This window comes from Echiichthys vipera, assembly GCF_963691815.1.
Source record: "Echiichthys vipera genome assembly, chromosome: 23".
Lineage (NCBI taxonomy): Eukaryota > Metazoa > Chordata > Actinopteri > Perciformes > Trachinidae > Echiichthys > Echiichthys vipera.
Window position 1 is genome coordinate 8,441,005 of NC_139848.1, and position 11,349 is coordinate 8,452,353.

Below are 11,349 nucleotides of genomic sequence, written 5' to 3' on the forward strand. Positions count from 1 at the left end.
GGAAAACCTACATGCCTTCAGCTGTATCAGGAAAGGATTAAAGCAATGAAATATATGTTGCTAAAGGAATAGGTTATCTTGCTTGTAGGTCAGTTATGTCAACAACCTGTCACCGCGCCAATGTATCTGTGTCAGTGGCAGACCTAAAACATTTTACGGCGTTGCTTTTCAACCTTTGCAGCACAGCAGTACTTCTCTGTTGGACGACACAGTCCACAGCACAACACCGCATTGATTCTTTGTAAATGTCACATGAGACTAAGCGGAACCGGGGGGGGGGGGGGGGGGTGTAGGCCAGCAGAGCAGTGTTTTAAATGATCTCTTTAAAAGAAATCTGAGGATTTCTGTGTGAATTATGTTTACGCTGTTGTTAACTCAAAGATTTTTGGATGTGGCCCAAAGCTCCACAGGAACTGAGCTTTAGGTCTGTTAAGTTTCAGGCAGAGGAGAAATTCAAATCAAGACACAGAGTTTCCATCCTAACCTGCACTGTTTGACTGTCCATTAATGGATCCAAGAACAAGCTCTGAGATGCAACGTAAAGATTAGGATCAAACAGATGGCCTCCCAGAGACAACTGAAGGCAATTACTTAGTAGTCACCTTACATTCCCAGTCTAAAGAAAACGATTGAAAAGTCAGCGCCGGTGTCTGTGGTGTGATAAATGTGTGACTTTAATCTCAGAGAATTTCTGATTTCTTTATGCTGCAAATTTATGATTATAATCTCATAGAATAACCCATGTTTTGTCATACAAATTTGTGGGGTTTTCCCTGTTTTTTTTTATCTTATATTATCCCCTTTACTGGGCTCCGTATAAAACCTACAATGGCCCTAATAGGCTGTCGTAGATTTTACAGGAAAACATAATTTTGGTGGAAAATTTAGGCTAGTCAGCTGGGAACGGCTCCAGCCCCCCGCGACCCCGTTAGGGACAAGCAGTTGAAGATAGATGGATGGATTTAGGCTACTGTTGTGATCTACTGGTTTTAATAAATACATAATAATCAAGACAAAATACAAGTATAGTAGGTAGGCTTTCTGCCCAAAAAGCCAAAGTGCAGTAACTGCGCAAGACTCATCAGAAATCACGTTCTCAATTTGTGCACATGGAATGTTACAATTAGTTTTATTCCTCACATAATATTATTCCTTTTAGAGCTCTTAAAATTAATTTAGCCTTCTGTGTAAAAACCTTTTAATCTTGCTCATATTTGGACTGAGTGAGTAGTACTTTCACTGAAGTCATGCCTATAGGGAATTTCACCACCACTTAGTTTCTGGTTGGTTAACTGTACTCGTGTGATGTAATGATGACAAAGCATTGACTACCTCTGTCTATTTGGTTCGAGTCAATTTTAAAGGTTAAAGAAAGAGCACAGTGTGCACGCATGCATACTGCCTACAGTGTGTGAATACACGCTAAATACACTCAAGCCGCTTCATTTGTCACTGGGTGCATTCAGTCCGTTTCAAAACACACACTGGCTTGAAAACATTACAGCCCGACTAGAACATCTGCACCGAAACATTGAAGCATAACTCCGAAAGCTAAAAATACCACAGCAGAACAAGCGCCACTGAACGCCCCCCCCCCCCCCTACGTAAGACTTCGCAGGAGGATGGTGATCAATACGATGAATAGGAAACACTTGTCACTCACGTCCTGTTTCTTGATGTCGGAATAAAAATCATTCAGTAAAAAGAACAAAAAAAGTGCAGTTGAGTAGGATGTGACACAAATAATCATGTTGCCACACTGTTGAGTGTTTTATGGAGCACTTTGAGAAATCATACACTAATTAGCTCAAGGGAAGTAGCTCAAACAGTACGGGAATGGGTTTAGGACTCACATATGCACACATGCCAGATGTGTAGGCAGGCATATTGCACTGTATGTAGGTTTACAGTACATTAGGGATGTGTGTTGACAGAGTGGCCATGAATGCGCAGTGGCACTTAAGTATTATGTGATAGTATTTGGAGCAGAACTAATCACTCTACTAGCCTCTTTAGCGAACAGAAGACAGTGTGAGCTCATCCATCATGCGCCTTGTCATTCAGTTATCTTCACACTGCCTATATTCGGTCCAATCTTATTTGTCATCCCATGAATTCCTGAAAATGTACGGCCATAATGTACAGTGTCACGTTTACACATGAGCACTGCTGGCAAAGATAATGTAATGCTTTGTTTTGAATTTCCTCTCCATCGCTCTCTCATTTGAACCTTTACTCTATCAGACTGCTGGACAGAAAGACTACTTTCATTAAAACTTCTAATATAACTTCTACTTTCCTCAATATAATTGCAAAACAAATGTAGGCAACTAAATAAAAATTCTCTGCTTGAAAAACTGACGTTCAAGATAACTGACAATAATGATTCGTTCAAATTTTCTTCCGTCAGTTTGATTTATTTGTTCCACAGTGCTATCTCCTTCTCTGTTGCAAACCATAATACCAGTGTGTGTGTGTGTGTGTGTGTGTGTGTGTGTGTGTGTGTGTGTGTGTGTGTGTGTGTGTGTGAGAGAGAGAGAGAGAGAGACATAGAGAGAGAGAGAGAGAGAGAGAGAATATGAAATGAAAGATAATGCAAGATATTTTTAACTTTCCTTCTGTTCTACAAGGACAGAATTGCTCTCTGTATATAGTAAAACCGAGCAAAAGTGATCAATTATTGAGCATGCACTTCCTAAGAGGCATGTACAGTGTGACTGTGTTTGTATAACATCCCCATACACTCCTCATTTCATTCTACTGTACAGTATAAGCGGTGGAATCTGTGGAGACTTTTGTTTTTTTTATAATGAGAACACAAATGCCTAAATCATTGCTGTTTTCATGCAAACACTTCAACATAAAATATGCACGTGAATGCATCCATGAGCATTTATCTGAAAGCAGCTGTAAGGGTAAATGGTACGGAAAGTAAACAGTGCATTGAGATATGCAATTCACTCTGTAAATGTACTGGATAGACACCAATATTCCTGTGATGTCGCATATGTTAAGTGAACAAATGAGAGTGGAAAGAACTATATAGCATCAAATTGGCAGTGGAGTCCTATATGTCATATGAATTTCATGAGAAGGATTAACAGGGGAGATAGAAAGAGGCAAAGACTCTATAGGGTTGGCAATCAAGCAATATCACTCAGTCAACGAGTTCAAATAGCTTTTATTTCCTAGATGATTTTCAATGATTACTCACAGCAGGCACCCACTGTGCTGACAGAGGAAAAAGGCTATGAATTTACTTTATCACATGAGCACTGTGAGTCCACCACTAATCCTGCCATGTTGAAACAGAGTCACTATGGACATTTCCATAACGCAGACCAACAGATCAGTGACGATTTAAAAGAACAACCCAGGGGTTTTCCTTTAAAGGTCCCGTATTGTAAAAAGTAAGATTTCCATGTCTTTTTTTTATTATGAAGCAGGTTGAGGTGCTGTATAAATACTGTGAAAGTATCAAAATGCTCAATACACAGAGAAATGCACACAGCCTGTATTCAGAAACGGTGCCTTTAAACGAGCCGTCAGGACTTCTGTAGGGTTGTGATGTCACAACTATACTTTATATACATAGGTAGAAAGTTCTGCTAGAGTGATGTTACAGTCCCCGGTTGCAATGATGGTGCAGAGACACCAAAAGTTTCAGAAGGGGGGTCTTAAAGAGACAAGCGCTAAAACAGGGCATTTCAGACAGAGGGTGAATACAGGTTTATTCAGACAGACAGTATGAGAAATGTGTATTTTGAACAATAAAGCATGTAAACATGTTCTAGTAGAAATCTAAAACACAAGTATGAACCTCAAAATGAGCACAATATGGGACCTTTAATGTGTCACCTCTCTGTACACTATGTATCATGAAGTAATTCTAACAATGAACAACACATCATATACAGAACATTCGGTTCAGAGATGTTGTATTTTAGCCATCGGCTAAATCAACACAGAGCACCTTGTAGTGTTAGAGTGAAGTTAAAACTTCAGAGAGAAGATCAGTCACTTGAGTGAGTCATTTTGGGACACATGGGGGTTTTGATGCCTTTGTTCTCCGGGAATGCTACGGGGTTGCTATGAGGTTCCATTACATGCCTTGCTATGATGGGTGTTGGGGAGAAGAGAGGGTTATCTCAGCAAAAAGAAACGCTTCCATCTTCCATTTACTTCCGCAGTAACAGTTGGTTACAACAAGGCAGTTATCCATTTATGTGTCATTAAATAATGCACTTAGCAGGTTCCATGCACAATACATGAGACATAAAAGCCCTAGCAGATGAAAACATGCTACATGTTGTATTCTTTTAACATTTACAGAACATGTGAAGCACTCCTTTGGGATACAAACTTAATATGAGCGTCACTAGCGTCTTAGCATTTCGGATCAGCTGGCTTATTGTGTCTTAATTTTAGCGCTGTCGCTGTTTGAGAATTAAAGCATAATGGGGCGATGATGCTTGTAACTAAAAGTTATTTGTTTTAGAGAAGCGGAGACGAGGGAAGAAAGTTTGGATGTGAACGGAGCAAGCAACAAAATGGGTTTTGCTTCATTTACATAACTGATCAAATTTGGTCTCTCGTCAAAGGGGAGCGGGAGCAGGAGAGGAAGCGTGAAGTGCGTCATTTCGGTCTTTCAGTATTATCTGGTGTGAGACGACTAGAATTATGGGAAGTAAAATGAGGTAATCATAACATAACAGAATATTAGTGTTCGCCAGGAAATGAATCCCTGCAGAAGACGTGCGCAAGAAGGAAGGACTGATTAAAGTATTCCATTTCAGAGCTTATATCTTTTATCAAATAAGCATTTGGAGATAACAAATGTGTTATTGTGCTAGGCTGAAATTAAAGTTGCTCCTGTGACTTTGCAGTGAAAGGAAAAAGATGCATGTATACACAACAAGAAAAAATGCCTGAAAATATATATCTAACATCCTGGCACAATCAAAAACAATATCAGCCTGGTTTAAATTATAGGCAGGGGTAGATACACAGGGAAGTGGATACACTGCGATATAAAGTAGACAGATAGGTAAGGGAGAGAGGGAGGGATGTGTGATGTGATGTGATTTCATATACTGAATGAAACAGTCAGTGTGTTCACCCTGCCAGCCCCTCCTGCAGTGATCACCGACCAAATCCCTTAGGAGGATTATCCAGACTCAAATCAAGAAAATCGTGCAACTTTAAGGGTTACGGGCAGAGAGTGAGAAAGAGAGAAACGCCTGATGTTATTTTTCTCCTCTCCAGCCTCTGATTCGCAGCAACACGTCCACCTACACCACATAACAGCAAATTTGTGAAATGAAAAGTGACTGATAAGTATTAGCCATTAGCTTACTGTAAATACTGGAAGCAGGGGGACGCAGCCAACCAAGGTCAGCCCAAAAGTAGAGATATAAAGTGTCTATAAATGAGCATTAGAGAGGCTCTTAGGCTGATTTTTAGCTCTGTCTAGCTGTATGGTAGCTGTCTCCCCTTCTTCCAGTCTTTAAGCTAAGCAAAGCTAACTGTGTTTAGTGGCATAATAGTAGTTCCATATTTGTAGTACTCCTCACTCCCTTGTGCTCATATAGAAAGGTTCATGTTGTGGCCCAAACTTATGGTTGGAAGCCTTTACACACCAGGGTTATGATGAATAAATGACGCCAAAATGCTCAACTGCAAATATTCATACCTGCAGGTCAACAGTTGCAGAATACAGGACTTTTATTAGAAAGGTATGAGCGAAAAGAGTGGATCCTGCAGTTGATGAGGTGGAAAGGAGTAAAGTTGTCTTGGTTCGGACTACGGAGCCTCAGTGTTGTTTTATAATCCTGATAGTTGATGCCTTTATTCGCAGTGCAAAAGCTAAGAAAAATCAACCACGATCCGGAAAAGAATTTGCTGCCTAATATTTATTTTGAACCAAACATGTGCTCTCGGTGTCTAAAGGCCTTGAAACTTCGGTCATAAATTTCAACTACTATGTCCAAAGCAAAAGTGAAATTATTACAGGTGATTTGGACTAATGTGAGCCCAGATTTACTCAAGTTTGAAAATGATTTGTGATATTCTTTAGGATGCCATGACTCAGTCAGATGGCTGTCGCTACAATGGAACTTTGCCCTCTGAAGTAGCAGCATGCATTGGCTTAAAGCAGAAGGCAATTTGGCATGCATTACTGTAATCTGATATGCAGAACACAAACAAGCCCTGCTGGCTACTTTCACTGCCAAATTCCGACAAACTAAAGCCAACATTTTCCCACACTGCAAACGCTGAAGCAGGTTCTGTCTTTGTTTTTAGGGTGTCTGGATAAGAGAGATTAGATTAATGTTCCCTCAATAAATCCAGATGTGTGATAACAAAACTCTCATTATTCTGTAGTCAGGATAAAAACAACAAACACAACAAGAAGGATCACAGATCCCTCTCACCTGCTGCTGTTTTAATTCTTACAATGAATGATTTATTACAAGCATTTGAGGGTGATGAATGAACCAAAACTTCTCATCAAAGTTTGAAGCAAACATGGCACGTACATCATCTGCAAACAAAAGGATGTGAAACTGTATTGTGACAGCTCATGGATACACAATGGCCATCTGGGTACAGGCAAAGTGCAGCTAACTTACCAGTGATGCAAACACTCTCTTGGTGCCTGTTAGTGTTACGCCACTATTAATTTTTGCCATTTTACAGTCTGTCGGCAACAGATGGAGCCAATTGTGCAGAAGTGGGTGTAGTGAATATCATGACTGGCTGACAAAATGGTAAAGCATAAGGAGAAGTAGTTCCCAGGAGGGTAAACCTCCCGGAAAACAAGGGGAGTGAAAGCACTTCTAATGAGAAATGGAAGCTATTTATTCAAATCAGAAGAAATTAAATAGAAATAGAAATGTGACAATGTGCAACACACTTGCCTCTTTGCTGTGTGACTCATTCATCTACATTAATGTGAAAAATATGAAAAACAACATATGAAAGTGTTTTCTGATTTGATGCCCCTTTATAAACTGTTTCAAATCCCAGACTCATTTCCTTAAGTGACTCTGCTACGGTTAAGGTTAGGGGTAAAATTAGCACTTTCTTGAGGAATAGGAAAATATTGCGGTATGGGTTACTAATAAGTGGATACTTTTCGAACATTTGGTGACCTTCATTATCATGGTTAGACTAATAAACACATATTTTCGGGTGTGGAACAATCATGGTCATGCTTAAAAACAACCAATACTGACTGGATATGGGAGTGGTCACCCATGTTAAAGTCAATAGTTTCGTGCATGCATCCAACCCAAACTCCTCATTAAGCTCACTTTATTGTTCTATAACCTCCTGAGGCACAATCATAGACAACGGGGATGACTTGATTTATTTCACTGGCGTCCGCAGTCAGCCTTGAGACGGAAAATATTTTATACAACAAAAAAAATGCATATTGGAGCGCACCCAAAGAGTACCTGAGCGAACACCATCCTCTGTGTGCTAGCATTAATTGCTAGCACTGTCTGCTGTAACACTCCAACATCGCAGCTCCAGTTATGTTGTGCTGCCATGGGGTCATAGACCGTGTCCCAGCCTTCATTTAATAAGCCTTGCTTTGCTCCCGTTACTATGGCTGCTAAAGGGCTTTGTCACTTGAATGTGAGTATTGTTTTGGGGGACTCAAGGACTCATGCTTTGCTTGGGACCCTTTTTTTAAACTCAACTACAAATGTTAAGAAAATATGTTCAAAAGTTTTGTTTATTTATGTTCACTATTACTCAGTGCTTTCGAGTGGTACACACACCTTACAGCCTTTAAGTCTGTACATTACCTAGTTGGGTTTGTGGTTCATCTCGAGGTCAGATGCGCTCCTTTGAACTTTGGTCAAACTTTAGTCATTGTACGAATGTCTTTACAACAATATAGAAATATTGTGTAGAAATAGCCACATTGCTGTGAGGTCTGAACCAATATGGAGACTTGAATTATTTCTCTCTGTCTTTCCTTAGAAGAGTACAGGCTGCACTCCAGATGCTATCCTCTGGGTGTATAGGTTTAAGAGATTTGTCATGAGCCATGTTTCGTGAGCTTAAAGATGTGACCACACATGAGTCAGGGATCATGCAAACATGTAATTACGTACATGTGTCTGTCGTGTAGTTTCTATTTGGTGCATAAAATCACAGTGAGCGGGGGATTGCTGTGTGCTGAGCTCTTCATTATCGCTGCAGCTCCGACTTATAGAGTCTCCTCTGTCTTAAGACTTCTTAGCGTCTTCACATTTCAGGCCTGAGGTTGGTTTAATTCAACTTTTCAAGTATACTTTACTTGAAAATAATCTTTGACAAAACATATAGTGACATTGTTGAATCTTTGCCCTTATTGCGTAATTGCAATAAGTGGGCGTGGTGCATCATGGGACCAGATATGGTTGCGCAGGGTAAATCTCCTTTTTCTAGCTCTTTTGAACGTACTTAGTAGTCTTGTTACAACTCTTCCTTTGGCTCTGTGCTCCCTATTGACTTTTCTTTGTTTTTCCATCCTTTCAAATAACCATTGTCCACCCTCTCTTGTTTCTTTATCTCTTCCTTTGTTAATCACTGGCTGTATCTGGATGCCCCTTGGTTTCTGTTGTGATTCTACTCCAGCTTTTCATTTACCACATGCTCTGAACCTCTATTGTTGCTGTTGACACCATGCATTTCTTAGTATGAGTTGTGTCTCACACATCCAAACATTTGTTAGTCATGAAATGACACAGATAACAAGACAGCAATGTGATCAGACCCCTACCTGCTCAAAGTAGCAACTCCAAACAGAACATCCATCAGTGAATGCCTCTAACATTAAGGCAACATACATATTCGATGCAGCTTCTTTTTCGTTTTTTCTTGATTAAACATTTTTTTATCTCTTTGCCAACAAAGTCTATCAATTCAATCACTTTCATCACATTCAGAAAGTCATACCACTTCTTGAATGAAGCACGCACACCAGTGGACAAAGTGACTGCAGATTGCATTCCCTAGCTATTCCATGCAGAAACTTGACTTGTATACTCTGCAAACGGTGATCAGCTTGACAATACATTTTTAATCTGTAATTTGTTTCCAGGAAAGTGGTATTTGTCAAGAAATTGGAAACACACATACACACACACTCACCCAGACAGCTTTGGCATCTTGGAGAAACCAAACATGTCCATTTGGTCCTGCAACAGCGCTCTATGTCTCAAAGCTCAGGTGCTCCACATCAGCATTCTAATCCACATCCCAGACAATCCTGTTTTAACCCGGATCCATATCAAGAGTCAACAAAAGCCTTTTGAACACAAAATTTAGAATTCCTCTCAGTTTTGGGAAAATACGCTCAAATTGCAGCAAGAATCGCCCTGATTAAATGCCCCATCCAGTGCGCAGACAGTCCAATTCCCTGTCTTTCCACAATGTTGCGTTCTTAAGTGATGACATAGACAGAGAGGGTCACCTCCCCTGTCTCTCTGCTCTCTATAGGACGACTCAGCCCTTTCTGCTGCTCTCCACCTGGCTTATGTGAGCTGCAATGAGCCCACTCTGTGTGTTCTTCTTCATCTCAGCGCATGGGGTAGTGCAGTGATCTTAGCCGCGTCAAGCAGGGTAGAAGAGAGGAGGAGGGAGGGAGAGTGAATGGAAGAGGGATGGGATAGAGAGGCAGGGAGTCGGGGGGAAGGACAACGCGTATGGATGACGGATGCTCTCTGGCTCCGGCTTTGCCCTCCGTTCATCAGGGCTGCAAGTCCGTTTGCAGGGCAGAGGAGAGGATACAGGAAGGGTGCAATAGTAGGAAATCTGGATGAAAGATGGATGAGGGATGAAGAGGAGAGTAAAAGTGCTTTGGTTGTAAAGAGAAACTGGAAGGAGGGAGAGAGAGTTTTGATGGGCAGAGGAAAGCTGACTCTGCAGAATGGGACGCTGATGGGAGCAAGACCCTGTCTCTCTGGGGTTTCCCCTCCCCCTGCTTGGTGTTCCTAAGTGAGCTCATGCATGCGTGCACACTCATGCACCATCACCATGATGCAAACATGCCTTAGTCTTGTTGACCACAGACGGCTTCCTTGTGCGATTCCCATCTAGAAGGTACATTTGGCTTTGGATCATATTCCAGTCCTTTTCTCTAATGAATGGACCACTGAAACACTGAATCTGATGTGTTTCCAAAGCACAAACAACATTTTGAGAGTTATCTTTACGTAACATCTTCGTAATCCTTTCAAAATCTTATTTGGACCAAAAACAAATGTTTTTAATACACTTAATAGAAGCCTTTTAATTCTGAGCAAGAACATTCAAGGACTGATAGTTTTTGCTATGCACCTTCACAGAGCCTGTCATCAAACCCTAACAACAAGTCAGAGCCTCGCATATGTGTATGTGTGTGTGTGTGTGTATGTGTGTGTGTGTGTGTTTGTGTGTACCCGTGCACAGATGGCTCCGCCGTAGCTAGATGCTTCCCCTGCTGGCCTTGTGCCACCAGGTGCCAAGGACGAATCGCAGACGAACCTTAGTGGTGTTGATAAAACTTTAATTGAACGCAAAAGAGCGGAAAGCATGTTTAGCATCCCATGTAATCCAAATCAACCCAACTGGATGTGTAATAAAAGGAACTACATGTTTTCACTTATCTTATTGATGAAAGGAGTACATTTTTTCTTAATGTATTACTTCAGCATTATAGGTTGCTGTTGGCCTGTAAGAGCGCAAGATAATGGGGATTCTGATCAAGACAGCAAGTGGGTTGGGCATGTTGTCCCCAATGTCAACAGAGAGTCTTACGTGACAAGAATCACTACTGCAGATTGGATCCTGGCATTTTCTTAAATTTGTAGTTGCAGAGCTGTCGGATCAGGACAGCTGAGGGGAGACATAATGTCAAGCGACACATGAAATAAGAGGAATGGAAGCAGATATCCTCAAGTTGAATGCCACACGTTTTTAAGAATTCATAAAAGTTATTCTGATGGTTGAAGACAGTCTAATCACTATTTATGAGCAAGAACATTTCTCCAGGGAGTAATGCGAGACTGCATTAAAAGTTTGAGACTTCCTTTCTCTAATAGAAAAGTTTTCAAGAATATTGTTCAGACTGTCCCAGACAAAACACAATGTTCCATCTTAAATAATTATACAGTGGCACATAGAAGCGTAACAACGTATGCACACCGTGGTGTGTCCTTTAAAGTTTTCCTATGATTATATTTTTTAAAAATCCCAATATATGAATATAATATATTACAATATCTTGTATCATAATATGAATCGTATCGCTAGGTTCTTTCCAATGCTAAGCCCTAGTGACATCAAATCACATATATGTTTCATCAAGGT

The 11,349-nt window shown here is 40.6% G+C and overlaps 1 protein-coding gene across 1 annotated transcript in view; it reads right to left on the bottom strand.

The window, feature by feature from the left end:
- The window catches only part of LOC310964944 (FERM and PDZ domain-containing protein 4-like), a gene marked incomplete at both ends in the record, with an annotated part of 40,468 nt that extends 31,277 nt beyond the window's left edge, over positions 1-9,191 (bottom strand). Inside the window, one exon of the mRNA XM_083938278.1 lies at positions 9,151-9,191. Coding sequence (XP_083794404.1) covers positions 9,151-9,191 — 41 coding nt within the window. The remainder of the gene's footprint in view (positions 1-9,150) is intronic.
- Positions 9,192-11,349: the final 2,158 nt, after the last annotated feature.